The sequence below is a fragment of the Lepidochelys kempii genome, chromosome 10, assembly GCF_965140265.1.
Source record: "Lepidochelys kempii isolate rLepKem1 chromosome 10, rLepKem1.hap2, whole genome shotgun sequence".
Taxonomy (NCBI): Eukaryota; Metazoa; Chordata; order Testudines; family Cheloniidae; genus Lepidochelys; species Lepidochelys kempii.
In genome coordinates, this window is record NC_133265.1 from 56,566,161 (window position 1) to 56,586,146 (window position 19,986).

General features: G+C 36.7%; 1 protein-coding gene across 2 annotated transcripts in view; it reads left to right on the forward strand.

Annotated features, from left to right (window-relative positions):
* Window positions 1-13,979, forward strand: part of LRRC49 (leucine rich repeat containing 49) — a 115,505-nt gene extending 101,526 nt beyond the window's left edge. For both annotated transcript variants that reach the window (XM_073303708.1, XM_073303709.1), the window contains exons 13-17: window positions 260-497; window positions 1,915-2,100; window positions 6,860-6,969; window positions 9,823-9,976; window positions 13,155-13,979. In XM_073303708.1, coding sequence (XP_073159809.1) covers window positions 260-497; window positions 1,915-2,100; window positions 6,860-6,969; window positions 9,823-9,976; window positions 13,155-13,358 — 892 coding nt within the window. In that variant the 3' untranslated portion in view covers window positions 13,359-13,979. The remainder of the gene's footprint in view (window positions 1-259; window positions 498-1,914; window positions 2,101-6,859; window positions 6,970-9,822; window positions 9,977-13,154) is intronic.
* The last annotated feature ends 6,007 nt before the right edge of the window (window positions 13,980-19,986 follow it).

Below are 19,986 nucleotides of genomic sequence, written 5' to 3' on the forward strand. Positions count from 1 at the left end.
TTGCTAATTTTGGGTGCCACAGAGTTGGGGTGCCCAGCTCCAATGACACTGTGCATCCACATTATTTGATGGCATTTATAGCATCTCCGAAAATCAAGATCTAGGTGTCCTGAAGTTGGAAACCCAAAATTAGTGGATATTTTTGAGAGGTTAGGCTTTGATAAAGTGTAGGACTTCTGGAGTATTAATATTCACTTTAATCAAATGCCCCAAAAGGTATCTTCTCTTTTATATTACATCTGTTTGTTTCCCCTCACAGGTCTCTTGACACAATACTGAGCAATGCTGTACAAGGCTTATCTGGCCTCGATTCTTACTTAGTCGAAGTGGAGGGAGATACTCTTTACTTGTATGGTTCTGGAGCTCTGGAATCCCTGGATCGAAATTGGAGCGTTCAGACAGCTGGAACCATCACCACAGTCTCCTTTATGTTCATAGAATTTGATGAAATTGTTCAAGTGTTACCAAAACTGAAGATCAGATTTCCTAATTCTGTGGTAAGACATTTCCTCTGAGACTTCAGAAGTCTGAATAGCTACAAGAATATTTGGATGATCTTTATTAACACCTTGTTTTGGTCAAGTAACCTTTACTTTTCAGCTTATTATCACTTATGTATATGAATTTGGATTATTTGTATAACTCAGTTTTGTCTAAATTGTACTTTTGACTTGATAAGGCCTTCTTGATTGAGCAAGAGACTTCAGTCAGAATTCTCAAGGCAGATTGAGGGATTCCTCTTAGGTTGGAAATTTATTTCTGTCACAAACATTTCTTTTGGCCCTTCATAAAGTAGAAAAGGGTTGCTATATTTTGAGATGGAAATACAATACTTTTACATTTTTGATCCATTATTTCCATGTATCAAGAAGTATTTGTTTGTGTATCAAGGCCAGCATCTGAGCAGCTGGAGACAGAGAGGTCAGAGGTGGTGCTGGTTAAGCAAAGAATTATCTGGAGTTCTGTGGTTCTTGCTCAACCGAAAAAACGTAAATGTGCAAAGTCTCTGGCCACATTCCCTCCAGGCAATATGGGTTATAAAATCAAAGCAAATAACATAAAACTAACTAGAACAGTATAAACAGGTAGGCTCATATGCCTTCATAGCTCCCTGTCTGGGTATCCGATGAAGTGAGCTGTAGCTCATGAAAGCTCATGCTCAAATAAATTGGTTAGTCTCTAAGGTGCCACAAGTACTCCTTTTCTTTTTGTCTGTCTTAAGTGACCACAGCATTGGTTGCATCCGATGAAGTGAGCTGTAGCTCATGAAAGCTTATGCTCAAGTAAATTTGTTAGTCTCTAAGGTGCCACAAGTACTCCTTTTCTTGTTGTGGATACAGACTAACATGGCTGTTACTCTGAAACATAGCATTATACATACTTTAAAAAGTTGTGGTCACACCTTTTTGAAAACTTACAAACCAATTAATGCCTATTGTATTTTTACATGCTTTAATACTCGATGACTTTTCATCATTTTTTTTTTCATAAAGAATACAGAATAGCTATGACTGTGCACTTACAATCTTCTTCACTTGAAAAAGTAAGTGCTACGATTTTCCCACTCGGAGGCCACCAGAGGTCTGTATCACTGAGATCTCTTATTTTATTTTCCAGTTTTTATTTTAATTTATTGGATACAAAAGGGAGAGGGCTTCTTTTTAAAGAGAGAATGCATCATGTGCCACATTGTTTTGAAGAGGTATTAAAAGCTCTACACATCAAGTGAGTCCAGTTGCTTAGATGGGCCCAAGAGCTGGTTAGTCATGTCTGAGGAGAATTGAAGTAGCATGGAATAGAGCTGATCTAACACTGAGCTTGTTGTCTGTAACCCAGTTGTGTTGTCTTACTCTTATGTGTCCTCCACCATAAGTTTAACATACTTTTTTTGTCATGACTGTTTTTTTGTCACAGCACCTGAAGTTTAAGGAGACAAATATTGTCATGTTGCAGCAGTTTAATGCGTTAGCACAGGTGCGTCGCATGGAACAGTTGACGGTTGATCCTCAGGGAAATCCAGTTGTCAACTTTACTCTGTGGAAATACTATGTTCTGTTTAGACTGAACCATTTTAATCTGCAGAAGATAAATGGAACTGAGGTAAGAGGAAGTAATATTTTTTTAGGAATACAAAGAACGTATAACTTCCCTCTCAAAATTATTCCTATAAAATGAATGCTCATTAATTTAAAGAACAGATTCTTATTTCATAAATGTATATTGATTACATATTAATAAAATTAATAGAGCAACTCCATTCATTGTTATGCAAAAGTAAAAAAGATGTAAATATACTTCCTGACATAATTTACCCTGCTCTACATTCGTCAAACGTAATCTGTGGTTTTTACTTATGTAGCCCCAAAAAATACCTATTGTTGCTATAGCTCTTGGTAATTGGAAAAGACAGTTCAACCCTGTTCCTGAATACATATGATAAAGAAACACAAATCAATTTGTGTTTATTTGTGTTTTTTTTTTTAATTTTAAAGAATTCATACACTTCACCTCTTCAGTTTCTTGTAATAAGCTTTTCTCTGGTTTATTATAATATGTTTGAAAGGAATTTAAATATTGGCATTGGAGATATATATTTAATTAATTGCTTGACAGCCCTTATATATATAGATATAGCTATATATGTATAAGAGCTGTCAAGCGATTAAAAAAATTAACCATGCAATTAATCGCATTGTTAAATGATAATAGACTACCATTTATTTGAATATTTTTGGATGTTTTCTACATTTTCAAATATATTGATTTCAGTTACAAAACAGATTACAAAGTCTACAGTGCTCACTTTCTATTTATTATTTATTATAAGTATTTGTACTGTAAAAAAAAAAAGCAGAAGGCATAGTATTTTTCATTTCACCTAATACAAGTACTGTAGTGCAATCTCTTTATCATGAATGTTGAACTTACAAATGTAGAATTATGTACAAAAAACAAACTGCATTCAAAAATAAAACCATGTAAAATTTTAGAGCCTGCAAATCCACCCAGTCCTGCTTCTTGTTCAGCCAGTCGCTCAGACAAACAAGTTTGTTTACAGTTGCAGGAGATAATGCTGCCCACTTCTGGTTTAATGTCACCTGAAAGTGAGAACAGGCCTTCTCATGGTACTGTTGTAGCTGGCATCGCAAGATATTTACGTGTCAGATGTGCTAAAGATTTATATGTCCCTTCATGCTTCACCCATCATTCCAGGGGACATGTGTCCATGCCGATGATGGGTTCTGCTCGATAACAATCCAAAGCAGTGCAGACCGACACATATTCATTTTCATTATCTGATTCTCATGCCACCAGCAGAAGGTTGATTTTCTTTTTTGGCGATTCGGGTTCTGTAGTTTCCACATTGAAAAGTTGCTCTTTTAAGACTTCCGAAAGCATGCTTCACACCTCGTCCCATTCCGATTTTGGATACTGCTATAACACGAAATATATGGCAGAATGCAAGTGAAACAGAGCAGGGGACATACAATTCTCCCCCAAGGAGTTCAGTCACCAATTAATTAACGTATTTTTTTTTTTAACGAGCATTATCAACATGGAAGCATGTCTTCTGGAGTGGTGGCCGGAGCATGAAGGGGCACATGAATGTTTAGCATATCTGGCACGTAAATACCTTGCAATGCTGGCTACAAAAGTGCCATGCAGATGCCTGTTCTCACTTTCTGGTGACGTAAATAAGAAGAGGGCAACATTATCTCCTGCAAATGTAAACAAATTTCTTTTTAGTGATTGGCTGAACAAGACGTAGGACTGAATGACTTGTAGGCTCTGAATTTTACATTGTTTTGTTTTTGAGTGCAGTTACGTAACAAAAAAAAATCTACATTTGTAAGTTGCACTTTCATGACAAAGAGATTGCACTACAGTACTGGTAGGAGGTAAACTGAAAAATACTATTTCTTTTGTATCAATTTTACAGTGCAAATAGTTGTAATAAAAATAATATACACTTTGATTTTAATTACAACACAGAATACAATATATATGAAAATGTAGAAAAATATTTAATACATTTCAATTGATATTCTATTGTTTAACAGCGCAATTAAAACTGCGATTAATCACAATTTTTAATTGCGATTAATATTTTCAAATTAATCACGTGAGTTAATTGCAATTAGTCAAGAGCCCTAATATATATATAAGCATACTTGACAGCTGGTTTTAGTACAAGACATTATTATTTATATAGTATTTTTTAACTCCAGGTACAGCATATACATAAGATCTCAAATATTTTCTTTATGTCACCACTCCATCAAATGGAAACCTTTGATTTTTTACCTCTTACAAAATCCTTAATTGTTTAAAGTGAAAAGAAAGGGAGTACATTAATACAGGTATACATCTGCACCTTGTGTACCCATTTGCGCCAGTGCAAAGTGGGTGTAAAAGCTATCATCTGATCTGGATAAATTATACATCTGTCAGGCACCCAGGGCTCAAGTAAGCAAGGTGCTGAGCACTATAGCCCAGATACAACACTTAAATACATACTTCAATTTAAGCATGAGATTAGTTAGGTGCTTTACAGTTAAGTGTTTTGTGGGATCATGGCCAGGATGCTCAGCACGTTGCAGGACTGAAATCTCACTTTGCGTTTGTGTAAATGATTATACCAAGTTCAGGATTGCAGTGATTTGAGCTGTCTATATGGAGTGTAATTCCAAAAAGTTGTACCTATGGACGTGAATTTTTCAGCAACATCGTGGGCAAGATTAGCATTAAAGGTTAAGGAAGCTAAATTGCAGTAGTTACATTTGTTTTTCTGTAGTTCTCATTAACAAAATATCTACCAGAAACTTAAATAATTACACTGTAAAAATCTTATGAGAAATAGTAAATTAAATGTCTAGTATTTTTAATTGGCCATTATAGTTTGTTTTAATTTGTCTGTATCTGATAACTAATAAAGTATACAGAAATTTGAAGTCTATAATTCACCCTTTTTTTAGCTGTATCCAGCACAAATTAATCACGCAACATAGGAGGAGCAGGTTAAAGAGCTAAACTGAACTAAAAGCTCCCACGGGGAGGAAAATAGAAAGCAAAAATGCCTCCCTTTAATTGTGCTATATCTTAAAAAGAAAACAAATCATTAAACTTCTAATACTGTTTTTGTGTGGACTTTTTCTTAAACATAAATAATCCCAGGAAAACATTTTGAAATAACCTTATACTGTGCTACTTGTTTGTTTTTCTTTTCTTTAAATTTACTGATCACGAACTCCTGTAAAAGGTGCCTGTTAAAAAGTTGGGATTTGTAAGACTGAATATGGCTTTTAAAAGCTTGTTTTTCAATTTATACTATATATGTATTTAAATGTTGTGTCTCCATGCAGCATTTACTGCACTATTTAAAATACAAACATGTTTTTAAAGAGTTCTTCAGAAAATAAATGCTCCCTGCTTATCCCACACCGCCTCCAAAAAAAGTTTAAGTAATTAGGCCTTCCAGCATGCTTTGTCAATATACTCAGGTTTGAAAGAAAAGCCATGAAACTTGTTCACGAGCCAAACCCACACTTGAGAGAAGAGCTGTGTGCTAACCAGAGACAGCCCCCACAACAAAGGGTCTCTACTCCCAGGCCTCACCCTGCTATGTGGGCTGGCTGTGGCGTGCCCAACCCTCTTTTAATGTAGTTTCACAAGTGTAAATTTTCCTAATCTAGACAAACCCCTGGACTACATAACAAACCAGTTCACATTTAATTGTGGAACTTTACAAAATGTTTAGCAGCAAAGATGTACAGTTTGCAAATGACAGGGTAGATTCATTGAGTATTGTATGCATAGTTTCTTGACATACTATATACTATTAAGGAGCATTGATAATGCATCTGAACTTCCCTAAGTGCTGTTACCATTACATCCTGTGGTGGTGAATGGTACCAAGAACACACTAGAGGTTTCGCTAAAGATTAGCATTCTTATTTAATGTTTGCATATAGCACACAGTGACTGCCTTGGGGAATTTTACAGTAGCATAACACGATGCTGGGAAAGAAGACATCAGACAAGGGGAATGTTTGTGTTGTTCATTTTTTATTTGAAATTTAATAGATTTTATTTAGATGTCGGGGGGGAGCATCATTAGAGAGTTTGTAGGGGAAAAGAATTGGGCTTTGAACACAGATGTTTAAAGTACATGGTGTCATTTCTTCAACAGTTTGAAATTATTTTAAAGACATAGCTGTAATTTTATGCTGGAACAACAGTATAGTTCATGTTTAGGAAAGTAAAGTATTACGGGGAAGAATTAATTTACTGGACTGGGAAAGGCCAGCCACTTAACCCTGACAGAAAAAAATCATCTTTTTGTAAAGACTGCCCCGTTGTGCTGCCAAAGTCAGAGAGACCATGGCTTATCTTTCATCATTTAAGTGCTTAGAGACCTTTACTTCTGCACCAGAGCTTGATCAGAAATGTTTCCAATATATCTCTGTAAATTTATGCAACATGGTAAAGAATTAATCTGTGTGGGCTGGAACACTCAGGGTGGAAGAACTGGTCATTTAATGAGCAGTATCTTGAAACATAGAATATCATATTGTATGCATCAAAGTTTCCAGAGTCGGTAGACAATAATAAGTAAAACAAGCAAAAGTAACTTGCGTGATTGCTCTTTGAATATATTGAAGATGCCAATAAAAGTAAATCTAAGTTTTGAAAAAGTCGTACAGATATATTGTTTCCTTTCTTTAAATATTCCTGGAGTATCTCTGGTATGCAGTTTTATATAGCACATATTTTAACTGATTTGATTTGTGCTGGTCATTTCTGAACATGATTAAGTTTTACGATTTGTGAAAGTTTTCCATTCCTCTTTTTTTCACAGGTTACTGAGAATGATACAGTAATGGCTGAAAGACTCTTTGGCATTCTTGCATATGTAGCATCTTCTGAATTGCCTCAGTATCGCCTACTTTCACTACTTGGAGAATCCAGGTAAAAGTTACTTTAAATGTTTAAGAAGGAACGCTTTTATAGCCATAGAAATGATATTTTTACCGTAATTTTGTTTGTATAAGTGCGTTAAGAATTAAGTTAACAGTTAAATCAGTCCACCCTTGCTTTTGGTTAAGTTAGACCGTTAGATTAATCAGTTTTTTTCAAAAAGAACTTGATTTTCTTTGCTTTTTTTTTATAAAATAAAGTAGTTAATAGAGAAAACACACAAATAGCTCAATTACAAATTGATACGTGCAATGAACTTTTAGGATGATACAGAAAATAATCACAGAGGGAGATGCCAGTTTATAGTTCAGTGGCTCACAGTGTCAAAGGTCCTGGACTCTACGTGAGCACTAGAAATACTTACTGGCTCAACCTACGTTTATTCAGACCAACATTAATTCCTTACACATACAGTTAGACTGTTTGGGGTATTATGTTAACATAATGAAGAAGAGCAAAAGTAAATTTCATATTGGCTTGTATAAGACCAAGTTTGATCTTATTTCCTGCATTTCACAGGTTATGAAAACTGTTGATAGTTCTTCATTGGGGACCACACAGGAGAGACTGCAAGTTTGGTTGGTTTAGGGCACTCAATGAGTGCTACTTAGCAGGTGCACCTGCAGAGCACCCACTGTGATCTAAACTCTCCTTGCTCAAGTCTCAGAACAGGGAGACTGGGATGAGCCCAGATTAGAATTAGTACTACATAGCCTTCCTGACACCGGATACCTTCCCAAATTTTGTGGGGGAGGGTGCAGACCAGGTCTGGGGGGAGAATGAGATTCCCTGCCCGCTTCGCTCTTGTTCCACAAAAGCCAATGCTTTTATTTTCTTAACTCTTATTCCCAACAGGCTAATGTGCTTTCTTCTGGTCCACTTTTATGGGATTTTTGTGTTTTTTTTTTAATGTTCAGAAATATAAACATTTAATTTTAAAATGCTCAAATTGCCTGGGGCAGAAAACTGACGGGGTGCATGGAATACAGACAGGGCATTGTGGAAAAGAGGAGAATGCAGGGGATGAGAATAGGAAGGCAACAGATGTGGGGGATCAGCAGAAGATGCTAGGAGAAGCAGTGTCTGAGTGGAATGGAGTTAGGGAATGCTAGAGGTGATGGCATTTAAAAGGTCCACAATGTAAGTGCCTGCTATGATCTGCCCTACTGAGCTCTTCTCTTGGAATCCATGGAAGTGCAGGGGTGTGAAGCCTGTTACTATTTGAACCTTAACAAGTCCACATCTTCTTAGGACACTTACACTGAAGATTTTCTAATATTTTCTCAGGGACAACCAGTCCAACTAGTTCCATTCCCCAGTGCTGCTGTCCTGCAACCCCCCTACATGTCTATAACATACCGGCACTTCCTGTGCTAAGGTCTCCCTAAATCTTGCTCTCCCATGCATTGCTTGTGCCCCGAAAAGTGCTCGCTCCATCCCTGTCCCCTACAACTTACCCACTACAACGTTCTACTGGGTGACCAGCTGAACTGTCCCTGTCTTGATGAGTGGGGCAACTGCTTCCCTGATGTTCCCAACCCTGCAGAGATTTTTTGGCTTATGTTACTACCAAATATATATTGCTTGCTTAAACTGTGAGAAATGTTTTGTTTTGGAAGAGAGATATTTTTACTTAAATTGTTTTGTTTTGTTCCACTTCTCCATAGCATTTCTGTCACAAGCAGAAATAGGTTTGCCTACATTTATTTTCTGAAGTTCTGTTCCATCATATATTGTTGTTTTCACATTTACAATATACAAATAATTCTTTACACTTTTACTGCTTCCTCCAAGGATCTCAAAGTACTTAGCAAACATTCATTAAGCCTCGCTAGAGAGCCATCAAGGTAATTAAAAGAGATAAGAAATTAAGAAATCTCAAATGTTATATAAAAATATGGATTTCTTCACTCACTGCTGAACTGCAGTCTCCTAAGCATCTATTTAACAATATACAGCAATACTGGTTAGCAGTTTTAGGACAGAAAGCAAAGACAGACATATCCAGTTGAAACTTCATGGGGGTTTTATGTAGGCAAAATATAATTAACTAAGAATTTGGCCAGAACACATAAATTAACATACTCTTATGAAAATCCCTTTATAAGTAAAATGACAAATATTACACAGATCCCACTGTTTAAAATTACTAAAAAAAACCATAAGTTTTTCTGTACATTGCAGAAATATTGATTCACAAATAGAATGTAGTCATACAAGTTGAACAAAGTCCTTGGGTATATAATGTACGATGTATATGCATTTCTGATAATAAGGAGCTGATATAGGACATAGTCAAAGATGTGCATACATATAAGTGTACTGTTTATCTGATTCCAGTGTCATGTGTTGGGCAGCACTTATTGAGTTACATACTAGAGACACGGAAGTAATTTTAATGGGTGTTTTATAGTTGAAATATATGACAATTAACAGTTTTGAGTTTTGACATTGTAGAATAAAAGGTGTTTAAACGTTTTTGGAAAAGAAGTTTCAATGGTATTGTTAGATTTCTGTGGATACTTTTACTTTAAGTACCTGTCTGAAGTTGTGTGATTATTTTCCATTTTGGAGCCCTGTTATGGCATGTGTCAAAACAAGCATTTGTCTTCATAGTTTGCGGTTGTTATGGAACAAAATAATGGATGGATATCTCTGGGACCTTCTGTATGTATCAAGGCTGCAGGATGCAATAAACCCAAAATTCCTAAACTCAATGTTCAAAGCAACAACCAAAAAAAAAAAGTGGGGGGGTGGCGCTACATAAAATCACTGAAAAGCATTGACACTTTAATAAAGTCTCAAATAATTAAATCTGTAAATCTTTTTACTGTCTTTCTACAGGAAGAAGCAATTCTGTTATATGCTAGAGGCAAAGGGGAAGAAATCTGGGATTGTCAGTGAAGAAAGTAATGACAGCAGAAGAGTTGGAGGAGAAAATGCAAGTCAAGCTATACTGAATTACACCACAAGGGAGTTTCATACAGAAAAGCTTGAGGTAAATGTGTTAGTTTGAGGATCCTGTGAAGATCATATACTCTGAAACATTCCAAATATAATTTTTTTTTCTTTTGGGTGGCTTGTTTAATTTTTAATCAATTTTCATATATTTTATTTCCCTGAAATAATGTTATTCACTTTCACCGTCTGAAAGTTTACAGGGTACTTCCAGACTTCTCTGGGACACAGTGACTAAGATTCATATTATAGCAATGGTGCCATGAAAAATCTGTAAATTTTAATAATCTGACACAGTAAATTTTTTTAATAATCTGACACATTTAAAAATAATGTTTTTATAAGATAAAGCACATAGACCAATTTGTGCTTTCAGATGTGCCGGCATGGCTCCCACTGACTTCAACCAAGGGCAATCTTTGTCATTCCTCCTGCACTCCAAAGCTCTCAGTCCAGTTCTGCTCTGCTTGTGAGCTCCCTCTCTGAGTTCTGGACTGTGCATTGCAGACTTAAGCATATTTTAAGAAATTGTCATCAGACAGTCCTTTTAACTTATTCTTCTATTATCCCTGTGTACAAAGATCACCCAGGAAATTTTTTTATATGTCAATTTTACTGGGGGTCTTTAGAGTGTTAGTTTTTACATATCCCTGTTTATCATATTCATTTGTTTTTCAACCACATGATCAAACAATTCAGCTTACAGTATAAAAATAGCAACTACATCAGACCACAAGGTGGTCAGCACTGTACCCCTTAAAAAGGGATGTTACCCATACTGTGAAACATGCATGGATCACACATTCAGGATGCAGGACTTGTACATGGAGTATGCAAGTGTAAACTTACTTGGATTTTCTCACCAATTTTTTGGTACCATTCAAACTGGAATTTTAAACTACCTAGAATAATAGAATACGATAAGGATAAATAAGCACAGCTTTTATAAGGGTATAGTGATTTCTCTCATACGTTAGAATCCTTTAATTTAGACAGAGGTTTTTAATACAGTGCCTCCCAAGAGACTGCTAGAGACCTAGTTATCATGTGGAGAGATACATGTGGTGTGTTAAAACAAGACTGAAATAGAAAATACAGAGTAATAATAAATAATCATTTCTCAGCTTGGGAAAAGGTTAACAGTAGAGTGTCATATAGATCCAGTACTGGGGTTAGTATTGTGCAATGTAGAATAGAGCCATGACAAAAATTGTTTAAATCTCAGTAGAGGAAATTTTAGTACAGCCCAAATTTAAATAATAATAAAACGACAGACTGTCTTGTTTCAATCAAGCCCATCTTAGGTCAGCTTTTCTGGCTGCAAACCCCTTCCCTTAAGCAGGGGGAAAGAACATCTTTTCTCCTTTTTGAGGGGACAACCTTTAATAGCAGCTGTCTCCAGTCTCTACATTCTGGTACCCAGGTTTGTCCCTTGCTTATTCTTCAGGTTTATGGGGTGCATAAAATCCCATCACAATACTGGTAAGTAAATCAATAGTACATACTCAGCTTGATCATTGCATTGAGTTTTGGTCACCTCATCTCAAAAAGGACATAGCATGGAGGTGTGATGGGAGAAATTAAAAATACCAAAGCTGTTTAGTCTTGAAAGTGATGGCTGAATGGTAAAGGTCATTAAAGTAATTAATAGTGTAAGCAAGTGAGGCACTCCTGTTCACACTTTACCAGAATCAGAGGACAGTAATAAAATAATGCTGTGGTGTTCATGTGATTACATTAAAACTATACATGTGTTTTTGTTACCAGTGTAGTAATTCACACCTTATCCTTCATTATAGTATTCCATATGTGGCTGCCGATTTTACTGGTTGTCACAAGGGAAAAGCAAGATAGGCAAGAACTGCAAATTCCTGCTTCACATTAACAGTAAACTAACATACTAAATGTGATCAAGTCAGACCTAATTACTGAAGACAGTAGATTAGGTTTATTGATTATTAAGTTTTCAAACTAGGCACCTGGAAAGCATTTACTCTCCTTTTTCTCCTGTAAAAAATGGTCTGTGTTGTTTTCATGGGCCAAGGCATAGCCTAATGTTTTTAACAATACTGTAAATCAGATAGATTAGGTATTTAGCACCAGTATAACTATTCACAGGACAACTTGTTATGACACTTTCTGGAAATCCTCCATAAAAAGAATTAGTATAATTGAAGAATGGCTAAAACGTAGTGCTAGTAGTTACTCAAAATGTATTTTTTTGTCATTAAGTTAGTTTCTAGAAGTTCAGATGACTTTTGTACAGTGCACACTATATGTTGTACGTAGGCTTGGCAGAATTCAATGTTTATTTTTTTATAAATTTCAGTGGAAATATTGATGTTTATTTTAATGATTTGTTTCAATTTTTTATTTACATTTTCACAGTTGAGTGAAATTATGGGTTGTGAGCATTTTTTTTTATTTCTATTGATTTAAATTTTCACAGTTGTGGGAAATTACAGGGGGCCAGACTAATTATTTACTGACAGTAGATGTTGAGATTCAAAAAGTTAAAGCTTTATACCATTAAAACATATTGTCAACATCACATTTCAAAATATACAAAGTAAATATCTTTAAATCAAACTATAATAGGTTCTCAAGCAGCATTTTTCTTATTTTGCCTATCTGTAAATTTCTGTTATGGTCAATAGAAAAGGTGAAATTGATGTTTACCGACATTTACTGATAAAAATGTACGATATGCATACATCAAAGAAAATATGGAAAGGTATATGTGTACCGGTTTATTTCTCCCTACTGTAGTTTACTTTGCTGCTGTTTAAAATTTTACATAGGTAAACTGATATTTTTCTATGTCAATACGCTTGCAGTGCCTAGATTTAAAAATAATCTAAAATGTAATAGTTTGCATAATATGCTATCACTCCTATCGCCCACAGCAACAAAAAAATCCAATTCTGTTCGAGAAAGTTAACATTGTTACTTCCAAATGGAATTTCAGAAAAAACAATTTGAGAGTGGTTAGCTAAATGGTTACAAAGCTTGGCTCTATGGCCCTATTCATTTAAAAAAACTGGCTGTACAATTTGCAGTTAAATTCATTTGTTAGAGAAAAGCATGGAGTGTTCTGCTTTTGTGAAGATCACTATTTTCTTTGCTTCATTAAAGTTCTTTTGGCCCTTTTTAATAAAACATTGTTATTTAGCCTTTTTTATCTGTCTTATGTAATCTATAATGGTTCTCCCATCCAGGAAATCAAGGAGAGAAAGCAATTTTGCCAGACATACATACAAGACTTAGTGAAAGAAGCTGCTGACATCAATATGAAAAACGAGTCTTTGCAGAAGCTGTGGCCTCAGATGTTCATTGAGCTTGTCAGGGATGCGGTGATAGAAATACGCAATAAAAATTCCTACATGAAACTCTGCCTACAGCGGATCACTGATCAAAAATAGCAAAGTTGATTCCTGCTGACTTACAATACTGACCAATAGCTTGCATGTTATGTTTCCCAAAGACATAAAACAAAAGAATATAAAATTACCATCACTGTAGGACACATTTTTTAAAGGATGCCTTTAAATTCAATGAGCTCTGTTTTTACAGCTAATGTTTCTCTCTCCAGTTTTCAAAACAAAAGTTTTCTTTTATACAAGTTTTCTTGTATAAAATTCTAACAGTGCATCCTTTGCTAAAGTGATGACATAGAAATAACTTGACAGCTGTGCCATGGTTTACTAAGTCTTTTGCTTTTTGTTGTTACTGATGCTACTGCTATAGTGCTAAAGCATTGGTTTAAAGGAAGAAGTTCACACACTGATGCTTGCCTTATGTTTTTTATTGAACACTTTTGATTTGTTTCCTTTTTGACTATTTGCTGCTGTGGTTAAAAAATTCACAGTTCAGAATATTGTTTTTTATGAGCGGAAGCTAATAAATTATTATGTTTACACTCCTTGAGCCTAATCATTTAAGACTTCATATTATTTAATACAATGGATTGTAAAACTGCATGTTGCCAATTCAGTACTGTTATAAAAAGAGTACATTTTACCAAAATAAAACTAATTGAAGATCCTCAACTAAACATAGTGTGATGTTAGTTTTAATTCCAGATATTTTTCATTATTTTGCTTTTATATGTTTATAAATGTATAGTATAATGTGTAAAATACCTAAGTAAAATAAGGGGGCTTTGATGAATTTTATCATTCTGTTAGAATACATACAAAATATTCATATAATTTATTCTGCCTTCCGGCTAGTAAATGATGAATTTCCAGCTCACCCAACATTCTTTGAAGCACGAGACCTGAAACAATATATTAAATTCCATCTTGAAACAGGATGTTTCCTTTTAAGTGCTTAGGGCTGGATTTTTAAAGATATTTATATGCCTAAAGATGCAGATAGGCACTTAATGGGATTGTGCCTACGTGCTTAGTCACTTTTGAAAGCACATTGGGTGTCCATCTGCATCTTTAGGTACCTAAATGCCTTTGAAAATCTGGGCCTTAACAATGTACTGTAGATAGTTGTCATCTTCTCAGCAGATGTACAGTGTAGCACCTCATTTGCTTGTACTGTTTATACAGTACTGGCTCTGGATTTTGCGCACTTAAGAATGGCCAGACTCCTTGTGGGAGAGGAATGGGTAAACTGAGACTGAGGGATGTTCTTTTTTAGAATTTTTTATTTGCAGTGGGACAAATCCTTTCTCCAGTGCCAAGCCCAGGTAGTTTATGATATGAGGGAAGAAAAGTCTCTGCTCCCCTGCCCCCAGTTCTACACTCCACAACTGAGGAGCCCCTCTGGTTGTACCCTGTTTGGGTGGGGGGGGTGATTGTCTGGTGGTCGCTGTCCTGGGAGTAGGAGATCCACCTATCCTCATTCCTCCAGGAATACAGAGAGACCCCCTAAGCAAGCTCCCAGCATCCTAGCCATACCCAGCCTCCACAGAGCAAAACTGCACTGCTTCCACTATGCCCAGGGCTCTCCATGGCTGCTGAGGAAGGCCTGTGGAAGTAAGGCTTTGCCCCTTTATACACACAAATCCTGTTACTACTAAGAACAAATTAGTTTTTTTTTTTAAATGGTTAAAAGCAGTAGAAAAGTTTATACACACACAGAAATGCAGCCTCGCTTTCACAGCTCCAGTAAATCAGACCGGTGTTTTAACCTGCAGCCAGCTACTAGTTTACAAGCAAAGCTGCAGCTTCTCTCTTGCCAGTGCTTCAAACTGCTTAACCACTCCCTAAAGAGACAAAAAACGTTTGGTAAGGAAATGTGCCTGGCTATCAACTAGAGTCACCATTGCCCGCCAACTGCGTTATTTATGTATTTTTCAATTGATTAAAAATACATCCTTCACTGCTTCTCAGGGCACAGAGACTTTAAAAAACATAGTTCACAGAAGAAAAGCCTAATGTCTTCCTCCCCCACCTCCCAAAAAATAAACCATCAGTCAAAAGCCTGCAGAGATGTGCGGTACATGCTGCCCTAGAAGTCAGCTGATGGGAGCTCTTATGGGAGACAAATTCCAGAGTACAGGGACATCCCCTGACAACATCCTGCCAGCTGCTTCCAGGCATGTAAAGGTAGGGAATGTCAGTTCGAGTGCTCTGACTTCAACCATTAGGGCTCATCTACATGAGAAAGTTGCACCAGTTGAGCCCAGGTGTAATTTAAAGTACAGTGTGATTAAGCCAATGTAAAAGCCTATATGGACACTCTTATTTTGATTAAACTGGGATTATTTCCTTTTTGTTTGTCTATTACAAATCTGCTAAATTGAGATAAAATATGCTTAAACCAAAATAAGAATGGCCACTTAAGGGTTTGCTAAATCAGCTTGTATTTTTCCCTTGTGTATAGATAAGGCCTCAGCTGTCAGAGCACCTGTAGAGACTCAAAATATAGGATCTTCAATCAATATCAATGCCTTGAAATGTAGCTGGAAGTGACTAGAGGGAGACAATGTAGTCAGTGCTGATGCTAGCCCATTGGGGGCCCTTTGCACAAATATTTTTGTCCCCCTTACAAGATATAATAAAAAGTGAATAGGGGTCCCCCTTGAGCTGCTCAGGGCCCTACGCAATTACTTAGTCTGCTTGTGCCTAGCACCGGCTCTGAATGTAGTCATGGGAGCATTGATGTAGTACACTCTCCTCACCAACCTGGCTTAGCAATTCAGGTGCCACATTCTGCATCAACTGCAGCCTCTGAGTGGTCTCAAATAGCCCCATGTTGAGAGCACATTACAGTAAGGCAATTTGAGGGTGACAAAGACCTGGGTGACTCTGAGCACTTCCTTAACCTGCCAGCATCATCGCTGACTTCCCTGCTTCAGAAAAGTTCTTCCTCTTTTATGTATGTTTTTCTGTTCTAATCCATGCTCTAGTTCACTGCTATTAAGTAAAAAGAAAAGGAGGACTTGTGGCACCTTAGAGACTAACAAATTTATTTGAGCATAAGCTTTCGTGAGCTACAGCTCACTTCATCGGATGCATACAGTGGAAAATACAATGGGGAGATTTTATATACACAGAGAACATGAAACAGTGGGTGTTACCATACACACTGTAACCAGAGTGTACAGAGAATAAATGGACACAAATCAGACGACAAGAATTATAACATTCAAAAACCAGTTAGAGAACACTTCAATCTCTTTGGTCACTCGATTACAGACCTAAAAGTGGCAATTCTTCACAAAAAAACTTCAAAAACAGACTCTAACAAGAGACTGCTGAATTGGAATTAATTTGCAAACCGGATACAATTAACTTAGGCTTGAATAAAGACTGGGAGTGGATGGGTCATTACACAAAGTAAAACTATTTCCCCTTGTTTATTCTCCCCCTCCCCCGCTGCTCCTCACAAGTTCTTGTCAACTGCTGGAAATGGCCCACCTTGATTATCACTACAAAAGGTGTCCCGTTTTCCCGCTCTCCTGCTGGTAATAGCTCACCTTACCTGATCACTCTGGTTACAGTGTGTATGGTAACACCCATTGTTTCATGTTCTCTGTGTATATAAAATCTCCCCACTGTATTTTCCACTGAATGCATCCGATGAAGTGAGCTGTAGCTCACGAAAGCTTATGCTCAAATAAATTGGTTAGTCTCTAAGGTGCCACAAGTCCTCTTCTTTTTGCGGATACAGACTAACACAGCTGCCACTCTGAAACCTGCTATTAAGTATAATACCTTCATTCCTCAACTGGAAAAATATGATGCCTGGGAGCTTACCCTTTATATTAAATCCCCGCAGAATTTAATCGAGATTAAATCAGTTGGGTCCTATAGAAATTTTAAGAAGTCTATATAACCAACTCCGGTCATTAGAATTTAATAGAGAATAATCTCCTTTCTGTGGGCTTTTTGAACCATCCAATTAAATTTATAGCAGGGATATTACATATGAAACCATTAGGATGATCCAAAAATCCCAGTAGAAAAGTTATTTTCTATTAAATCCTGTAGTGCTTTTCCCTAAGGGACAAGTGTTTTCCCTACAAAATCATAAGAAAGGTGGAGTTCACACTGAAAAATGTGCATTTACAAAACTTTTTGGGTACATCAGTTCCTGTTGCAGCATATCCATACTGGGGGGGCCCTGTGCAGGAAAACGTCTCAAGCCTACTTCTGCATAGGGGACAGGAACGTCACCAGCTGTGTGGAGGTGCAGAGCTCTTCCCAGGGTGTAGCCAAAGGAGGTAGGTTCTGTTTGCTCCCATTCAGCAGCAATAAAAGGTTGAAACCTCTGTAGAAAAAAAAATATCTGTAGGGCTGGAAGGGGACACCCTGGAAATAGTTGGTTCCAGAGGGAGCCAGGGCTGTGATAATATTAAGCCCTTAAGAAGTATGGTCCTGCTTCAGGACTTCGTGGTTTGAGTTAAGGACCCTGATAAAGCTGAATGAAGTGACCCAGAAGATACAAGTGTGGGCTGCAGAACCACCTCTCTTGAGGGTGCTGTGTTCACTATGAGGTGTGAATGCTTGGGACCACATTGCCCAAATTCTCCTCTTCAATGACAGCTGTGTTATGGTCAGATTATTAGTTGGCTACATGATAGTAGCTGATCAGTTTATAATGAAAAACATTAAAATTGGAACAGTTGTATAACTGTCACTAATTTTTTTTTAGTAGGGCTAATATGTTGTCACCCCTCCCCACCCCTAAATTTCCACATGCTGTTTAGGAAATAACTGGGTTTTGGACATTAGTGTGGTTTTAAAAATAAGAGAGCTTATCATTTTAACAGCAATACAGTCTAAAGAAAATTTTGAATAGACTATATGGTGTTAATGTACATACTGAAATTACTTTAGTCCAGTCCGACAGAAACGTGTGATTGGTTACTGCAGCCACTGTGCCAATCACTAGAGGCCTGAGTTGCTGAGCACCCACAACTCCATTTGAAATTAGCATGAGCAGCAGGAGCTCAACGTTTGCGAAACTCGGGCCTCTGTTTTTTTAGCTCTTTCTAACATTCCATATGTAAACTCGAGTCCAGTTGGAGTAGCTAACTGCATATGCAACACTGAAGGCCATGTGCCACCTTGAGAAAATACATTGATTTTCACTTGAGGAAAAGCAGTTCTTTTTCAGCATGAAAAGTCTAATATATAATAGGCAAATATGAGCCTTGCTTTTTGGAATGATGCATACTTTCATCGATCTCCAGGCCAGAAGGGACCACATTGCATACCACAGGCCGTAGAATGTCAACCAATAATTCCTGCAATGGAAGGAAATTATTCTTCTCAAGTAAGTGAACGTTATTGAGCCTGATAACTAGTGGGTATAAGTTGGGAAAATCTCCCTGCTCAATGTAAAGACTCCAAGTGGTGATGAATCTACCACTTGATTATGTCCAAAGCTGTCTTGTTTGAGGATGGTTTAAATCAGACTTTTGAGTGCATGTTTCAACTACGTTTCTGTTGCCTATCTCAATCTGAAATACTCTTAAAGGTAGAAAGGGTACAGTATGATCTTGACCTCCAAACCTTCTGAAAACCCACTTTGTCTTGGGTTATTTATAAAGCTTTTGCTTTATATGGTTTCTGAGACAAGAGATTTCCTTTGAGGACAAGGACAGATATGGCTATTTCTTGCTTTTATTCCGTGTGTTAATTAGACCATTATCTGAAATCATTTCAAATACTTTATTTTTGCTGGACTGATTCATTGTTTGTTATGCATAGCTCTCCTTGCTGAGGATCAAAGTTTCAGCTGCAGAGCAATATTTCCTTCACTCCTTGTGATATGGGATGTTTAAAAAGAACAGAGCTGTGGATACATCCATATATCCAGTCTCTACAGAACGAAAGGAGTGGTGATTCATCTGATAAGAACCACAAGACAATCATGCCAGTTATGTGGAGAAAAGTACTGAAAAGAGGTTTTATTTATGTGCAGTAAAGTAAGTAAAGCTGCTTTGATTGCCAGGACAAAGGATTAGATTTGTATCTTGAAAAAGCTCAACTCTTTGTTCTCCATCCTCTGTTAGTCTCTGATATAATTCAGAAGTACCTTCACTCATAAGCTTTCATGAGCTACAGCTCACTTCATCGGATGAAGTAAGCTGTAGCTCATGAAAGCTTATGCTCCAATAAATTTGTTAGTCTCTAAGGTGCCACAAGTACTCTTTTTTTTATATATTAATTGTTTTCATCAGTCAAACTGGTAGGTTACATTGCTTCTTTCTGCTTATGTGCTTGCATAGTTGAACTACCAGCTCTTAAAGAAAATAAAACTAATTATTTGCTATTTGAAATTGTTCACTAAACTGTTTGTGTGAAGAATTTGGTTTGTAGTTTGTTTGAGAGCAGCTCAGTGGGAGTATTCAACATTGAAGTGGTTGCAGTTAGTTTTGATTGACTGAGCCAGACTGTGTCTGGGAACCCAGTTTCCAGAGTAAATGTTTTCTCTCTAGGTGATATCTTTTGTCAAAAGCCATGTGTTTATCTATTTCTTCTCTTATTTTTTCTCTGAATTTAAATGATTATAAATTTAAAGAAAAATGTTTGCTATTTATATTTGTGTTTTTATAATACAATAACACAGCGGTTATGTCTG